Genomic DNA, 17,414 nt, shown 5'->3' on the forward strand with positions numbered 1-17,414 from the left:
CATTTAGTCCATCCTCCACCCACCTCCCCTCCAGCAACCTTCAGTTTGTTTTCTATAGTTAAGAGTCTCTCATGGAGCACTTGGGTGGTTTGGTTGGTTAAGTGTCTGACTTTGGCTCAGGTCATGATCTCATGGTTCGTGAGTTCCAGTCCCCAGTCAGACTCTGCGCTGACAGCTTGGAGCCTGCTTTGGATTCTCTGTCTCTCTCTCTCTCTCTGCCCCTCCCCCACTCATACTCTGTCTCTCTCAAAAACAAATAAACATTAGGGGTGCCTGGGTGGCTCAGTGGATTGAGCATCAGACTGCAGCTCAGGTCATGATCTCACCTCACGGTTCGTGGGTTTTAGCCCCGCATCAGGCTCTGTGCTGACAGCTCAGAGCCTGCAGCCTGCTTCGGATTCTGTGTCTCCCTCCCTGTCTGCCCCTAACCCACTTGCATTCTGTCTCTGTCTCTCTCAAAAATAAATAAACATTAAAAAAAATTTTTTTTAACAAATAAACATTAAAAAAAGAGTCTCTTATGGTTTGTCAGATATGCTACATTTTTACATTTTTTACATTTTATATTTTTATTGATAAAATCCATTCACCAATTCATGAACATTTGAGTTGTTTCTACCTTTTGGCTATTATAAACAATGCTATGAACACTTGTGTATAAGTTTTGGTGTGGACATACGTTTTCATTTCTCTTGAATACATATATATATGGAAAGAGGAGTTGTGTCTGTGGCAAGCAGCACAGAACAGAGAGGAGAGCAGGGGAAAGTGAATAACTTCTCTATATATATTTATATGGACCAATGTGGAAGACACAAAGACTTGTACTCATGTTAGTTGCCCTCCCAGCACGTGCATGATCTCTTCTGCTGCCCTTGGGTTCCGTGATGTTCCCTTCCCAGCCCTCAGTCGCTGACTCAGCTGCTCTCCCATAGTTGGTTATTTTTTATTTGGGGCTTTAGCCATGTATAGGGAGGGGAGGGTGTTCTTTCCAACCTCAGGTCCCAACTGTCTTCACATTATTAACGCCATGTGCCCTCCTCCAATAAAACTAGCTAGTTGGGTGTGGTTATTTTATATATATAAAATAAAGATTGAATGAGATACAATGAATATATATAGGAGTAGGATTGCTGGGTCAAGGGTAAGACCTTATACTCTTAACCACTACACATTTCAGCTAGCTTTAATCTCTACTATTATTATTATTTTTTTGTTGTTTATTTATTTTTGAGAGAGAGAGTGCAAGCTGGGGAGGGGCAGAGAGAGATGGAGATAGAGGATCCAAAGCAGGTTCTGTGCTAACAGCAATGAGCCAGATACGGGGCTCGAACTCATGAGCCATGAGATCATGACCTCAGCCAAAGTGGGACACTCAATTGCGTGTCCACCCAGGCACCCCTCTACTATTATTCATTAATAATATTACAACACCAATACTCACTTCTACCTATTATGTGTCTCTGTTGCAAAGCCCTTTACTTTTATTATCACAAATCCTCACCTCAATCCACTAACACAGGAATGATTATCCCTGTTGTACAGGTGAGAGAAATGGGTTCACAGAAGTGAGATAATTGGTCTACACTCAGTGAACTCAAGTGGAGCTGGGAACACAACTCACATCTGCCTGTTTTCTGTGCCCTCTGTGACTGCTATCACGTCCTGAGCCTGGCCCACAGCTTACAAAACACGCCTTTTCCCCTCCTTTCAGGCCTTTTCTGGAAGTTAGGCTGGCCCGAAATCCCAAGGGAAAGAACTGCACACTCACTCCCCTGCTCTTTTCCCCAGCTGGGGCTGAAGACCAGGGGAGGGGCTTCCCTGGGACCTGGAAATAAAATGGAGGGAGGGCTGGGCTGGGCTAGGCAGTGTCTTAAGGAAGTAAGGAAGCTGTGAGGGGGTAGGTAAGTTTTTGGGGTCTTGATGGGGCAGCTCCTGGAGAGCAGGTGAAGTGAACTTGACAGAGTTTGGCTTTGGACGGGGAGTGAGGAGTGAGGCTGATGCAAAAGGACTTGGGTAGTGCTAGTTGGGGGGTTCACAGATAGGGCTGGCCTAGAGAATCCCCAAGTTGTCAGAAGGAAAGACTGATTTTACCTGACTGGGGAGGGGGCTCTTTGTTCCATGACCACTCCTTAAGCCCCTTGCACTGTGTCAGGCCCTCTCTGAGCTGGGAATAGGGAGAACATCTCAGGGAGAGGCACCCAAGGATCAGTGGGGGTAAGGCAGAAACAGACAATGAGGCACACTTGACTAGGAAGTAGGAAGGGCAAGATGAAGAGGGGACTGTGTGAGCCATCTAAAATGGCTTTCCAAAGAGTGGAATATAGGGAAATTGGGGTTTCAAGGTTGCATATGTTTAGCCCTGGGCCAGAGGAGTATGTTGCAGGTGGAGGGAGCTGTCTCCACAGACAGTTGGAGCTTGAAAGAGCTGAAGCAGAGAGGTTTAGGAGAGAAAGTGTCAGGTGAGCCCAGGGCTATCAGATAGCTGGATCTCTACTGTGCAGTCTGGTTGCCAGTAGCTATAAGCCACAGTGGCTATTTCAATTTAAATTAGCTAACATTAACTAAAGTTAAAAATCTAGCTCCTCATTTGTACTGGCCACATTTCCAGTGCTCAATATCACATGAAGCTCGCAGCTCTGGGACTGGGGAGAAAGGATATAGAACACATCTATCATCCATTGTCACAGAAAATCCCTCTGGCCAATGGAAAGCCTCAGGAGGGGTTCAAGGACACACGAAAGAGAGAGTGGGCTTAGACTGGGCTGCCTGGCCTGTGTGAGCCTGGCCTGTGAGGTCTCTGGACTGTAGGTGAGGAAACAATCCCCAGAAGACGGAGGTGGTGTGACTCACCTCCTGCCAGCATAGCATGAACTCTGCTCCCAGGGGCAGGAACTAACCAGATAGGGCCTCTTCAGACCCAGTTGGGGATCCCTGATCAGTGTGACCAGAGCCAGGGTCGGAGAAACATGGAGTGAGTAGTCCTGGGGAGAAAGGAGGAGCTGCCGAGTGGGGCCGAGCCTGGGTCCAGAGGGGCTTTCCAGTTTGGTTCCAGTTGGCAAGCATGGGATTGGACAGGAGGGCTGGGAAAGCATGTGTGAGTTGAGAGGAGAGACCAGAGTGGAGGTTCACTGGATGGAGGTGAGGCTGCACTGTGTCGAATGATGAAAGGGACCTTCTGTTCCCACCCTAACTAGATTTTCTATTTCGTTCTCAGGCCCAACACTATCCAGGTGACAAGGATGGAATATGCCATGAAGTCCCTCAGCCTTCTCTACCCCAAGTCCTTCTCCAGGTGAGGAGAGCCAAGGGTAGAAACAAAGGGGAGCTACCTGTGAGCTATAAGGCAGACCTTCTCAAACTTCAGCAAGCTCTTAAGTCACCAGGGCATCTTGTTAAAATGTAGATATTGATTTAGGAGGTCTGGAGTAGGACCCAGATTTTGCAGTTTTGACAAGCCCTCAGGTGACTTTAAGGTTGGCATCCTCTCCCCACACTGCTACCACATATTGAGTAGAAAAAGGTAGACACTGTGCTTGGACCTTCATTCTTGATCTCATTTAAACCTCATCACAACTTTGGGAAGTGGGGATTATTACACCAAATTAATAGATGGGGACACTGAGGCACAGAACGGGTGCTCTTCATCACCTAACAAATGGGTAGTAGAACCAAGATTCAAACTTGGGTCTGACTCCAAAACCGAGGTTCCCCCTCTACTCTTCTGGTTCTACATCATGTATATCAGAAGTCAAAACTATCTTACATTGACCTCAGCTTTGCCACTTCATTTCACTTTACGGGTGGGAAGAAAGAGGCCAAGAGAGGAAAGTTGGTATTGGGGAACGTGGGATGGGTCTCCTATCACCTTGCTACTCATCATGGTCAGTGTCAACCAACAGCATCAATGCCACTCCGAAACTTATTAGACATATAGAATCCCAGCTCCCACCCGGACCTCCTGAATCAGAATCAGGTCTCCTGAGGACTTAATATGATCACTGAAGTTTGAAATGCATTGATCTAACAGGACTTTTAGTGATACCGGTAAGTCTTAGAGCAAGCCTGGTGGGTGATAGAAGAAGAAGAATATGATGAGCTCAACCTACAGGGGTAGGGGAGTGAGTTCCCTGAGAGGGGTGAGGGATGGGAGGCAGCAGGCTGCTCATTCTGATGCTCCAAATTGCCCGCAGGCATGTGGCAGTGAGCACCTGCACCTCAATGGTGACCCAGCAGCTACTGACCGAGTCCAGCCTGGAGGCCCCCAAGGCCCGGCCCTGCAGAGTAAGCACTGCTGACCGGAGTGTGCGGAAGGGCATCATGGCGCACAGTCTCAAGGACCTCCTCCACAAGGTGAGGGACAGGACTACCCTCAGCACAGCCCAACCACTGGGACTGTGGCTGAGAGCTGGCCCTGCTGGCTTCCTCTGTCCTCTGAGTCATGAGCTGGGACTTCAGCAGGGATGGAGTTCATAGGTTAGATGGTGAGAAGATTTCCTTTCTGATGCCCACTCTAATGAGTTGGTAGTGCCTGCCTGGAGTGCTGTCCAATGGATTAATGATGTCTGTCTGGTGACAAGGGGAGGGCAGTATATTGCAGCAGAATACCTATAGGATTGCCATCCTATATCTACAACAGTAGATCAGTGGCATTTTCAGAGCATATTTTTCTTTTTTTTTTTATTTTTTAATGTTTATTTACGTTTTGAGACAGAGTGCGTGCAAGCTGGCAAGGGGCAGAGAGGGAGGGAGAGAGAAATCCCAAGCAGACTCCACACTGTCAGTGCAGAGCCCAACATGGGGCCGAACTCACAAACTGTGAGATCATGACCTGAGCTGAAACCAAGAGTTGGAGCCACCAGGCGCCCCTGAGGCATATTTTTCTTACTGGAAAGACCCTTAGGTTCTCTTTTCCATTGTACACATGCCTGGAAGTTGGGGAAATAGGTAAGATTTTAGAGATTCTCTTCCCCATTTCCTCCCTTCAGCCAGGGTAGTTCTTCCATCCATCTCCTACACTGGTTTTCCATGGCAGGCTTTGTTAACCGCTGTGGAAGACTCTTCAAACTATTGATCAGGTAAGCTTCTAGAGCAGGAAACAAAAGACACACAGCTCTCGTGGATGGTAGTAACAGCAGCCAAGAATGACACCCTTTCCCGTTTCCATGTTCCCTCTCTACTAGGCTGGGGGTAACTTCTCCCCAGCCTCTCCTATAGCCTCATCTAATCTTGCTCTTTATTAGTCTTGTGCCTCACTGCCTCATTAGCTTATGCACTCTAGGGGCTGTCCCAGTTGCCTGGCACAGATTACACATTTGGATTAGGCTTCTGATTACTACAGTCTGTTTAACATATAGAAATCATAGCTTACCTAAGCCTCTATTCTGGAGTCCCTCCCCTGTTTCTGTGAATTAGGTCTGTTCTTCATGGGAGCCAATCTCCCCTCTCTTGTGAGGCTAGTGGCTGTGACACACCAATTTTTTTTTTTTTTGACACACCAATTTTTTATGCCCTGAATCAAAAGGACTTTTTCACACTTGAGTCTAGACTTGGTAGTGTTTTTTCACCTGAGCGCTGGGGACCACTTCCTGTGCTAAAATGGACTTGTCACACATGGCTTCCCAGAATGCACACCCTGGGACTGATTAGGTCATGAGTGAAGCTGAAGAGTTGTCATTTTAAGCAGTTGCTTCAGGAGATTCTTATAGCCACTGAGTTTGGGGACCCCAAGTCAGAATCCTAACTCCAAAGGATGCAAGGAGAAACAAGAGTGAGGGTCCATCCTTCCAAGATGGAACACAGGTCAGAAGTGAATCTTACTAATGGAGCAGGGAGGACATCAGCCTATCTGGACTGCTTTTCCAAGTTTGGCAATATAAAGAAAGGAGCAGAGAGTGAGGGAAAAAGGGTAAGGTGATATGGTTGGCAGTGACCAGAGTGTAAGTCCCTTATTGGTCATGGAAAAGAACAGAGGGATTTCATTTTAAAAGATAACAATAAGCCTTTGAAAGATTTTTAATTTATTATTATTTTTTTTTTAATGTTTATTTATTTTTGAGAGAGAGAGAGGGAGGAGGGGCAGAGAAAGAGGGGGATAGAGCATCCAAAGCAGGCTCAGCGCTGACAGCAGAGAGCCGGATGAGGGGTTCGAACTCATGAACCGTGAGGTCATGACTGGAGCTGAAATCAAGATTCAGACACTCAGCCGACTGAGCCACCCAGGTGCCCCTCAAAATTAATTTTAAAAAATCTTCCAAAGGGGCACCTGGGTGGCTCAATCAGTTGAGCGTCCAATCTTGATTTCGGCTCAGGTCAGGATCTCACAGAAGACTTAATGTTAAGATGGCAATACTTCCCAAATTGATCTGCAGATTCAGTGCAATCCCCATCAAATTCCAGCTACTCTTTTTACAGATATTGACAAGCTTATCCTAAAATTTACATAGAATTATTTCTATGAACCAGAACCAAAATAGCTAAAACAATCTTGGAAAAAGACAAACTTGCAAGACTCACACTTCCTGATTCCAAAACTTACTACAAAGCTACAGTAATCAACTCTGTGGTATTGACATAAGGAAAGACACTCTATTAGTTTTCTAGGGCGTCCATAGCAAAGTACCACAGACTGATACTTAACAGAAATTTATTTTCTCTCAAATCTGGAGGCTGGAAGTCTGAGATCAAGGTGCTGTCAGGGTTGGTTTATTCTAAGGCCTCTGTTCTTGACTTATAGATGGCCGTCTTCATGTTTACATGGTCTTTCTCTGAGTATGTCTCTGTATCCTAAACTCCCCTTCTTATAAGAATACCAGTAATATTGGGTTAGGGCCCATCTTAATGACATCATTTTAATTACCTCTTTAAAGACTCTATCTACAAAGACAGCCAGATTCTGAGGTACTGCGACTTAGGATTTCAATATGTGAATTTGGGAGCTCATAATACATACAAATCAATAGAATGGAATTGAAACTCCAGAAATAAGCCCATGTATCAATGGACAATTGATTTTTGACAGAAGAAAGAATAGTCTTTTCAATAAATAGTGCTAGGACAATGGAATATCCACATGCAAAATAATGAAGTTGCATCCCTACCTCATGCCATGAACAAAATTAAGTCAAAATGTATCAAAGAGTTAAAACTATAAAACTCTTAGAAGTAAACACGTGTTAAGTCTTCATGACTGGTTTCTTAGATAAGGCATCAAGCACAAGCAATCAGAGGAAAAAATCAATCTTCATCAACATTAAACACTTCCGTGTATCAATATGTGTTATTAACAAAATTAAAAGACAACCTACAGAATGGGAGAAAATATTTGCAAATCTCATATATGATAAGGATCTAATATCAAGAATACATAAAGAACTTCTATAACTCAACAATAAAAAGATAACCCAATTAAAAATTGGCCAAAAAAACAGGGTGCCTGGGTGGCTCAGTTGGTAAAGCATCCAACTTAGGCTCAGGTCATGATCTTGCAGTTTGTGAGTTCAAGCCCCACGTCAGGCTCTGTGCTGATGGCTCAGAGCCTGGAACCTGTTTCGAATTCTGTGTCTCCCCCTCTTTCTGCCCCTTCCATGTTCATGCTCTGTCTCTCAACAATAAGTAAACGTTAAAAAATTTTAATAAAAAAATTGGCCAAAAAAATGGAATAGACTTTTCTCTAAGAAAATATATAAGTGGGGTGCCTGGGTGGCTCAGTCAGTTAAGCGTCTGACTCTTGATTTCAGCTCAGGTCATGATCTCACAGTTCGTGAGTTAGAGCCTCATGCCAGGCTCTGTACTGACAGCACAGAGCCTTTTTGGGATCCTCTCTCTCTACCTCTCCTCTCTCTCTCTCTCTCTCTCTCTAATATAAACATTAAAAAATTAAAGATAATATATAAACGGCTAATAACATATGAAAAGATGTCCAACATCATTAGTCATTAGGGAAATTCAAATCAAATCTGCTTCATACCCACTAGAATGGCTAAAATAATGGACAGACACTCCCTCTCTCTCTGCCCCTCCCCTGCTCATATTCTCTCTCTCTCTCAAAAATAAATAAACATTAAATAAATAAATAAATAAATAAAGGACAGACAATAACAAGTACCAATGAAGATGTGAAGAAATTGGAATCTTCACACATTGCTAGTCGGAATATAAACTGATATAGCTGCTTTGGAAAATAGTTTTGCAGCCCCTCAAAAAGTTAAACATACAGTTAATTGTGTGACTCAGCATTTCCAGTCCTAGGTATATACCCAGGAAAACTGAAAACATATGTTCACTCGCAAACCCGTACATGAATACTCATAACAGCAGTATTCATAATACTCAAAAAATGGAAACAACCCAAATGTCTATGTTAACTGATGAATGGATTAAAAATGAGATATACCTATATAGTAGAATATAATTTGGCCAGAAAAAGAAATGAATCATGTTACAACATAGATGAACCTTGAAAACATACTAAGGAAAAGAAGCTAGTCTAAAAAGACCACATATTATATATGATTCTATTTATATGAAATGTCCAGAATAGGCAAATCCATAGAGACAGACAGTAGAGGTTGTCATGGGCTGGGGGATGGGGAATGACTGCTAATGGGTACGGGGTTTCTTTTGGGGTGATGAAAATGTTCTGAAATCAGATAGTAGTGATGGTTGTACAACTTGGTGAATATTCTAAAACACAATGAATTGTATACTTTTTAAGTTTACTCATTTATTATTTTGAGAGAGAGAGCATGAGCGGGGGAGAGGCAGAGAGAGAGGGAGATAGAGAGAATCCCAAGCAGGCTCCACACCATCAGCACAGAGCCTGATGTGGGGCTTGAAACCACAAACCACAAGATCAGGACCCCAGCTGAAACCAAGATTCTGAGGCTTAGCCAGCTGAGCCACCCAGGCACCCCATTAATTGTATACTTTAAAAGGGTGAATTTGGGGGCACCTGTGTGGCTCAGTCAGTTAAGTGTCTGACTTAGGCTCAGGTCATGATCTCGCAGTTCATGGGTTCAAGCCCCACATTGGACTCTGTGCTGACAGCTCAGAGCCTGGAGACTGCTTTGGATTCTGTGTTTCCCTCTCTGTCTGCCCCTCCCCTGCTCGCCCTTTGTTTCTCTCTCTCTCTCTTAAAAATAAATATTAAAAAAATTTTTAAGGTGAAATTTATGATACGTGAATTATATTCATGTATATTATATTATATTCTCAATAAAAAATTACGTATGTGATTCCCATTATATTTTTTTGGACAGCACTGTTCCAGAACATAACCATGAAGCCAGGTACCAAGAAGGACCATAATACAGAATCTTTGGATTGTGATCCCACAGCAAGAGCCTGGATTCCAGGCCTTTTCCCCATAGATCCTTATCCACTTGCTCTTTCCCTGGCAGCTGAGATGATGTAATATGGATTTTCCTCATGCTCTGTGGCTGTATGGGGATGGCAGAAACATCACTGATCTTATTCTCCAGGTCCGGGACACCCTGATGCTGGCAGACAAGCCCTTCTTCCTGGTGCTGGAGGAAGATGGTACAATTGTTGAGACAGAAGAGTATTTCCAAGCCCTGGGGGATGACACAGTGTTCATGGTCCTCCAGAAGGGGCAGAAATGGCAGCCCCCATCAGAGAAGGTGAGGTTCCCACCTGTGTGGTAGGGAGAACATTGGGAGTCTGGGAGAAGTCCTTTTTTGGGGTGTGGGGGGTAGGTTGCCAACCACAGGCTTCTCTTGATACAGGGTACTAGGTACCAACTCTCCCTCTCCCGTAAGCCTGGCAAGAAGATTGATGTGGCCCGTGTAACCTTTGACCTATACAAGATGAACCCACAGGACTTCATTGGTTGCCTGAATGTGAAGGCCACTCTGTATGGCACCTACTCCCTTTCTTATGACCTGCACTGCTACCGGGCCAAGCGCATCATGAAGTGAGTGAATTGGGATTAGCTGGGGATAGGGTGGGAATTCAGCAATGAGAGAGCCCCTCTCTGTTCACATGGACCTCAGGTTTCTAGGGCCTTGGACTAGTGTTGATGCTGACAAAGCATGGCAGCATTTTCTAGAACTTTATGGCTGAACTGGTGCTTTAGCAGATGCCAAAGGGGTACACATATCTCCTCCAGGTGGAACTGGGATACATTATTTTTCTAATTACCTTCCACCATAACAACTTATTTTTTCACCTAAAATAGTAAGTTTTCCTAAGTAGTCTTCTAATTGGTTTTTAAAAAGTGAACACATGTCAAAGATTTTATTGAACCCTTTAATTAAGGGGAGAACCAGCAAGAAGTTACAATCAGTTCAAAGGAGAATTCAATATACACAGCTCCATCAAGACAGATAAATTCACAGATACAAAACTGGATTTTTCCATGGGGGTGGGAGGAATGAAATAACTGTTCTTCCATAGATGGAATTAACTTGCAAGTCTGTGGACAATACTCATTTGTATTGATGAATGAACTTCTTTCAAACTTTCTACTTTACTGTGGAAGTCTAATCAAGTAACATGGGAAGCATGAGAATATGTTAAATCATAAGACAAATACTGTTAGGGTACAAGTACTGTTAGGGTGATGTTTCCCAATTTCAGCTGCTCCACTGGTGTTCTAATGAATTCCTACCCCATCAGGCAGATGCAGCCACTGATGCAGAGGCATCCAACGATGCCAAAGCCACAAAGCTAGGGACTAGCAGAGCATGGCTTCTTGCGAGTTTCTTCTGACAGATTCTAGTCCTCCCCAATTGCTTCATTTAGCATCTACTGAGCACACACTGTGTGCCTGGCCCTATGTGGTAAGCTCAAGACCCAGAGATAAACAAGATGTCAGAACAAGCTCCATTGTTGCCCCCAGTACCTTGATGAACGCCGGCACATAGCAGTAATTCGAATGAATGATAACGCATATGATCCTTGTTCTTAGAGGCCTTCTGAGAAATCCTGCTCAGGGTCCCCAGAGCTCTGTCAGAACACACGTAGCTAGAGCACACTAGACCTTTTGGCTTTCTGAGTTAATTCTGTGCATATCCAGTCTGAAGATGAGGGACCTGAAGCCTTGCCAGAGATGACATTCAGTGACAGGCATGAGCCTAGTTCTGTGGCTAGAAATCCCATATTCCTCCTACACCATATCATGCCCCATCTTGATCTGGGCTTGCTGCCGGTAGTTTGCAGATTTCAAAACCTAGAATAGAAGCTTCAGCCTTTAAATTCAGTGCATTTAGGGAAGTAAGACTCTCAGACCTGAACCCAAAAAAACAAAACAAGCTGAAGTAGGTGTGGTGACTTAATGGTGTCAGCTTTTTATTATTTTTTAATAATAGTTTTATATTTATTTTTTTAATAATAGTTTTATTTTTGTTGTTCTGTTTTAAAATATATGTAACATGAAATTTACCATTGTAACTGGTTTAAAGTGTACAATTCAGTGGCATTAAGTACATTCACAATGTTGTGCAACGGTTACCACTATCAATTTCCAGAACTTTTTCATCATCCCAAACTGAAACTCTGTCCCCATTAAACACCAACTTTCCAATCCCCCTTCCCCCAGCCCCTGGTAACCTGTGTTCTACTTTCTTTTTCTTTTGTGTGTGTGTGTGGGGGGGAGTCCTACTTTCTATCTTGTTAAGTTGCCTAGTCTAGAGATCTTACACAGTACTTGCTCTTTTGTGACTGGTTTCTTTCACTGAGCATAATGTTTTCAGGGTCCATCCATGTGGTAGTCTGTGTCAGAATTTCCCTCCTATTTATGGCTGGACATCTGGTTTTAAGCCTTAGTACTCTAATTTGAGAAATGGGTATACTTCTCAGGTATAGCCTTTAACATTTTAAAGAATTTTTATGTGTAGATGTTTATAGAGTTCTGATTATCTTTGTCTCCCTACACCTTAACCATAAGTTCATTTATTGAATGAAGGTTAACAGTTTGTAAGTTTTAATACCAGCCAGAAAGTCTTTATTTTCCTTTTGTTTTCCCCTCCCTGATCTCCCCTAGGACTAAACACCCCTAGTGACTCTTCCTCGTCTACCTCTTTTAAATAGATTTGGACAAGAACCTGGTTGAAGTAGTCAAGCATTCCACCAGCTACTCTTGACCCCACATTTACCCTACTCATCTACCTATTAGGCTCCACATTAAGTGACTTAGGTTATTTCAACCTCAGAACGCTGTGAGGGATCAAAATAGTATGATCTTATTTTACGGTTGGGGAAGCAGAAGCTCAGAACTATAACAGTTTGCCAACCTTCACACAGCTGATAAGACTGGATTAGAACTCTGGCCTATTTGACTCAAGTTCTGTTCTCATTACACTGCAATACCAAGCATGAAGATCTTCATGTTCAGCGCTCTGAACATTAGCTAGACTACACATGACTTGGAAAGGTCTCAGAGTCTAGAACAGAGGTCATGAAGGACAGAGCCATGGGATGGAGATTAATCTGGCTGGCCTAAAGCAGTATCACAAAAATTAAAGGTCTTATTAAATGAGGGTGAATTTTCCATGAGAAAATAGGGAGGTGACGGACATCTCAGATAAGGCATGATTGCAGGCAATGTCTGTAGACCCTTTCCCATTTGCTAAGGGAAGGCAGCATCTGTTCCTGTTGACACATCACTCTACAATTTATGAAATTATGGAGGCAGCATTTAGAGGCTGTAGGGAGGGGTTTTCTTTGTGTTTTGACTCTAGTGCCTTTTTCTTCCACCCAGGGAAGCTCTTCGTTGGGCCCTCTTCAGCATGCAGGCCACAGGCCATATGCTGCTTGGCACATCGTGTTATATGCAGCAGTTCCTGGATGCCACAGAGGGAGGGCAGGCCCCTGATGCCAAGGCCCCATCGCTCATCCCATCCTGTCTGAAGCTGCTGCAGTGAAGGCCCAAGTCCTTGGAGGCATTCCCCGGAGAAGGACTAGACGGGGGGCCCCCATGCTCAGCTAGTAGCACCTACAAACCCAGTTAGGCAGCTTCTTATCTTGCCACACCTTCCTCACCTCTCAGGACCTCGAATGAAGAAGGCTTCCCAAGGGAAAAGATCAGAAATCTGGGATAGGCCGGGAAAGGAGAACTGAGCGTTCTTAGCCTGGCCCAGCTACTTCCTGTCCAGGGTAGTTTAGCTGACCAAGACGGGTCACCAGCAGGCTAGCATGAGGTCTGCCCCTCAGCTACCTGTTTTCACATGCTCTACTTTCATCGCGCTCCCCACCTCCTGGTCCCTCAGCCCTGATACTCCTGAGTGAACTGTCAAGTCCACTAGTGTATGTTACTAGAGAGTTTGCATTAAATTATTTATGCTAATACATCTTTGCCTGTGTTCTTTGGGGGTGAGGGTGGGGTTCTGCCTGGAAGGTTGGAAAGGTCTAAGGGAGGAGAGGAATCTACTGTCAAACCATTCTTCAAAATGTGGGGTTGTAAGTACAGGACTTTTTCTGCCCCCCCCAAAAAAAAAAAATTGCAATTGATTCTGGAACTAATGTCTGCTTCATCAGAGACTTGAGCAGACCACATAACCAAAACAGTAAAGGACAATTTCCAGAATAAAATTGCCTATCAGAAGGGCTTTGAGTGGCAGGGTGGGACTAAGGCACTCTTCTAATTTCTCAGTATTACATTTTATTACACCCTTTTAAGTGTTTAGGTGGGAACATACTAATCAGGCTGTACCAGAACCCTCCATCAACGCTCTCCGTAGCTTGCCAGATAGTTTACCTTTCGTGTTCAGCACTGTCAACTTCAGGATTTCAAAATAAGCTGTTCTGTAGCCACAAAAAATATTAGTTTCTCATCAGTGTGAGCTGGCATTTTTCCACAATAGGGCAACTCAAACAAGATAAGCATGAAAGGCAAAGTTTGCAGGTGATTATGCTTTAGTCTATGACTCTCACATTAAAAAATGTGTCATTTATGACCCTGAATATAAAGCCTAGATGGGTTTATTAAGTACAAAGGCCTGTGTTGCCAAAGCTAGAGTCTGGAGAGTTATTGCTGGCTGCTGATCCAAACCTGCAGCCATGTGTGGGAAGGGTGCAGAGCTAACAGGAAAACAGTTTCTATTCTGGGCTTTCCTGCTCTTGCATTTATGGGTAGAGGCCTGGCTCAGTGCTGTCCTGGCTCTGCAGGGTAGGCCTTTCCATGTGGAGGCACCATGTTCATACAAGCACATGCAGAGGCTACGACCAACTTGCCCCTCTTCTTTTCTTCTTTTTTTAACATTAATGTACTTATGTATTTAATTAAAAACATTTTTTCTAATGTTTATTTTTGAGAGAGACAGAGTAAGAGTGGGGAAGGGACAGAGAGAGAGGGAGACACAGAATCTGAAGCAGGCTCCAGGCTCTGAGCTGTCAGCACAGAGCCCAATGCGGGGTTCGAACTCACAAACCGTGAGATCAATACCTGAGCCGAAGTCGGACACTTAACTGACTGAGCCACCCAGGCACGCCTATTTAATTTTTAAGTAAATGCTTTTAAGTAAAAGCCCCAATCTGGGGCTTGAACTCACAACCCTGATATCAAGAGTTGCATGCTCTACTGATTGAGCCAGCCAAGTGTCCTTTTTTTTTTAAATTTCTTTAAAAAAAAATTTTTTTAAGTAAGCTACCTGCCCCTCTGGTGAAGTTAGTCATCAGCCGAGTTGGGCTAAGGGTGGCAGAAGTTTGGAATGTGTCCAATCTTTCCTCCTCCTAAGACTCAGAGTTTCACAAGTAAGTTTTGAGTGACTGACCACAGTCTCTTGGCATTGAGCCCTCTCAGCTCAGGGAATATTAGGTTCTTCCTTTTCCTCCAGGAACCTGGAGACTAATGGAGTCATACCAGCTGTGGGCCCTGAACAGAAGAGGGCAGTCCTTGATGAGGCTAGTGTATATGAAAGAAAAATTCCAGAGAGCACGGGACCTCAGAGAGCCTGAGGCCAGTCCAAGTGGGGAAACGGCCTCTCCCATGGCCAAGTGCCCTCAGTGGAGGAGAGGTCTGTTGCAGTTAAGGCACACCGTGTACCAGCCCCTGGGCCTTAGTCTTTCCACTTTTGCTCAAGCTGGTACTTATTATGAAAGCACAGGAGGCCTTTCAGAAGAGGGTTTTTAAAATGCTGTGGGGCCTTATGACAAAGCACAGTACTGTCTGAGCCCAAAACAAGATAAATACCACTTGCCTCTTGCCAAATGTCTTGTCAGTTCTGTCTCTATTCGGGTACATCTATTCAAAAAGTGATTATTTAAATCTTTGAATTAAAAATAAAAAAATAAGTTTCTTGAGGTATAATTTACGTAAAATGAATTTTCCCCTTTTAAGGTATAGACAATTAAGTTTGGGTTTGTTTGTTTTTTAGTTTTGGCAAATTCATACTGTTATGTAACCACCATTTCTAGCATGCCAAAAAGTTCCCTTATGCTCTACTTCCCAACCTCTACTCACCCCACCCTTGACTCTTTTCTGCCAATATAGCTTGCCTCCCTTTCTAAAATGTCATGTAAGTAGAATCATATAGCCTTTAAAAAAATTCATTTCTACTGCTTTCTTTTTTTTAAATTTTTTTTACATGTATTTATTTATTTTTGAGAGACAGAGAGAGACAGAGCACAAGCGGTGGATGGGCAGAGAGAGAAGAGACACAGAATCTGAAACAGGCTCCAGGCTCTGAGCTGTCAGCACAGAGCCCGACGCGGGGCTCGAACTCACAACCGCAAGATCATGACCTGAGCAGAAATCAGACGCTCACCCAACTGAGCCACGCAGGCGCCCTGTGTTTTCTTTTTCTTTTCTTTTTTTTAAGTAGCCTTCATGTCCACCCTGGAGCCCAGCATGGGGCTCGAACTCACAACCCTGAGATCGAGACCTGAGCTGAGATCAACGGACAGATGCTTAACTGACTGAGACACCTAGGTGCTTCCCCATCTACCTAGTTTTACTTAAAATTATTTGTCGGGGGGGCACCTGGCTGGCATTTAAAACATTTTACGAATCATACAGTCTTTCATATCTGGCTTAGATTTTTAAACCAGCAAAACATATCAAGATTAAAAAAACTTACACGATTCCAAAGGGTAAAATCATTATTCATCTTCTCACCCCTGATTCCTTCTCCAGAAGCAAACACCATCTCGTTTTTGTGTGTCCTTTCAGAAATGTAAAGGCATAAAATGTAATACATATATATGAATCACACACACATATGCATATTCTAGTCACACTTGTCCTCCCTTTTTTTTTGCTTTAATATATTTTGGAAACTGATTCACATAAGCAGATACAGACATACACAGACATACACATTCCTTAATCAATGGCTGCATTAGTATGGATATGCTACAACTGACTTAGCCACTCCTCTGTTGATGTTCAGTCTTTTCCTGAACAATGAATTGAAAGTTACAGTTTTTTTAGTAAATAAACAATACACAAACTGCATGTAAGTTTTGTATAGGTGTAATTATAGGATAAAACCCATGTTCTTTGTTTTTCACTTAACATCTCATTTCTCCTGTTGGTCCCTGCCTCTGCCTCCCTTCTTCCCAGTACCTGTTCCTCCTGGTGCATTTCTAGTTCTTCACAACCCTTCTGTCACCACACATGCTGGAACTTGCTCTCTGATTTCACTCAGCTCCTCTCCTTTTACTCTCTCAGCATCTGCACAGGGTTTAGCAAGGTGGGCTGTGGTGTGCTGTGTGTGCTGTGATCTGTGTCCACTGGGTGAACTTCTTGTTGTCAGGGCTTGCCTTGTTGATCCCTGATTCCAGCTCAGAGATGCCAGGGCCTGGTATAGAGTTAGCATTAAAAAAATGTTGAATTGGTGATATATTAGATTTATGTCCCCTACAGAGCTAATCATAGGACAATTTATGTCTTCAGTTTTGAGATTTGTTTTGATTTTGTTTTGATAAATAATGCTGTAGTGAATCTCATTCTCCCTCAGGCCCTTTTCTTCTTTTGGATTGATTATGCACCAGGCTGTTCTTCCAAGCAGGCTTACTGGACCAAAGGGGACTTTTTTTTCCCCCTCGACTTGCCTTACAAAATTGGGCACAGTGGTGTTTTGTTTTAAGATTTTAACTTAGGGGTGTCTGTGTGGCTCAGTCGGTTAAGCATTGGACTTGGGCTCAGGTCATGATCTCTCAGTACACGAGTTTGGGCCCCGCATCGGGCTCTGGGCTGACAGCCTGGAGCCAGCTTCAGATGCTGTCTCCCTCTCTCTCTGTGTCCCTCCTCCGCTTGCGCTCTTCTCTCTCAAAAAAAAAAAAAAAGAAAGAAAAAAAAAGACATTAAAAAAAGATTTTAATTTTAATTAATCTCCACACCCAAAGTGGGGATCAAAAATCCTATCCTCTACCTACTGGGCCAGCCAGGCGCCCCACAGGTGGTTTTTTGAAGTCAGAAGCTCCTATGAATTGGAATGGTAATCAGAGTACCT

At 43.7% G+C, this 17,414-nt stretch overlaps 1 protein-coding gene across 2 annotated transcripts; it reads left to right on the forward strand.

Annotated features, from left to right (window-relative positions):
- Window positions 1-1,816: 1,816 nt before the first annotated feature.
- CIDEC (cell death inducing DFFA like effector c) lies at window positions 1,817-13,308 on the forward strand. 2 transcript variants are annotated; one of them, XM_058726102.1, is made up of 6 exons: window positions 1,817-1,904; window positions 3,218-3,295; window positions 4,194-4,353; window positions 9,483-9,641; window positions 9,747-9,934; window positions 12,722-13,308. In XM_058726102.1, exons 2-6 carry the CDS (start codon window positions 3,243-3,245, stop codon window positions 12,882-12,884), a joined length of 723 nt encoding a protein of 240 aa, XP_058582085.1. In that variant the 5' UTR covers window positions 1,817-1,904; window positions 3,218-3,242; the 3' UTR covers window positions 12,885-13,308. The 2 variants fall into 2 exon arrangements, with proteins under 2 accessions (XP_058582085.1, XP_058582084.1); XM_058726101.1 differs by lacking the exon at window positions 1,817-1,904 and adding an exon at window positions 2,924-2,974.
- The last annotated feature ends 4,106 nt before the right edge of the window (window positions 13,309-17,414 follow it).

Source organism: Neofelis nebulosa, chromosome 4, assembly GCF_028018385.1.
Source record: "Neofelis nebulosa isolate mNeoNeb1 chromosome 4, mNeoNeb1.pri, whole genome shotgun sequence".
Classification (NCBI taxonomy): Eukaryota; Metazoa; Chordata; class Mammalia; order Carnivora; family Felidae; genus Neofelis; species Neofelis nebulosa.

Bases quoted from the DNA above. Each gene is read 5' to 3' on its own strand.
- CIDEC (XM_058726101.1), top strand. The intron at 9,642-9,746 runs GTGAGGTTCCCA...CTCTTGATACAG, and splicing joins GGCAGCCCCCATCAGAGAAG to GGTACTAGGTACCAACTCTC. The intron at 9,935-12,721 runs GTGAGTGAATTG...TCTTCCACCCAG, and splicing joins CGGGCCAAGCGCATCATGAA to GGAAGCTCTTCGTTGGGCCC.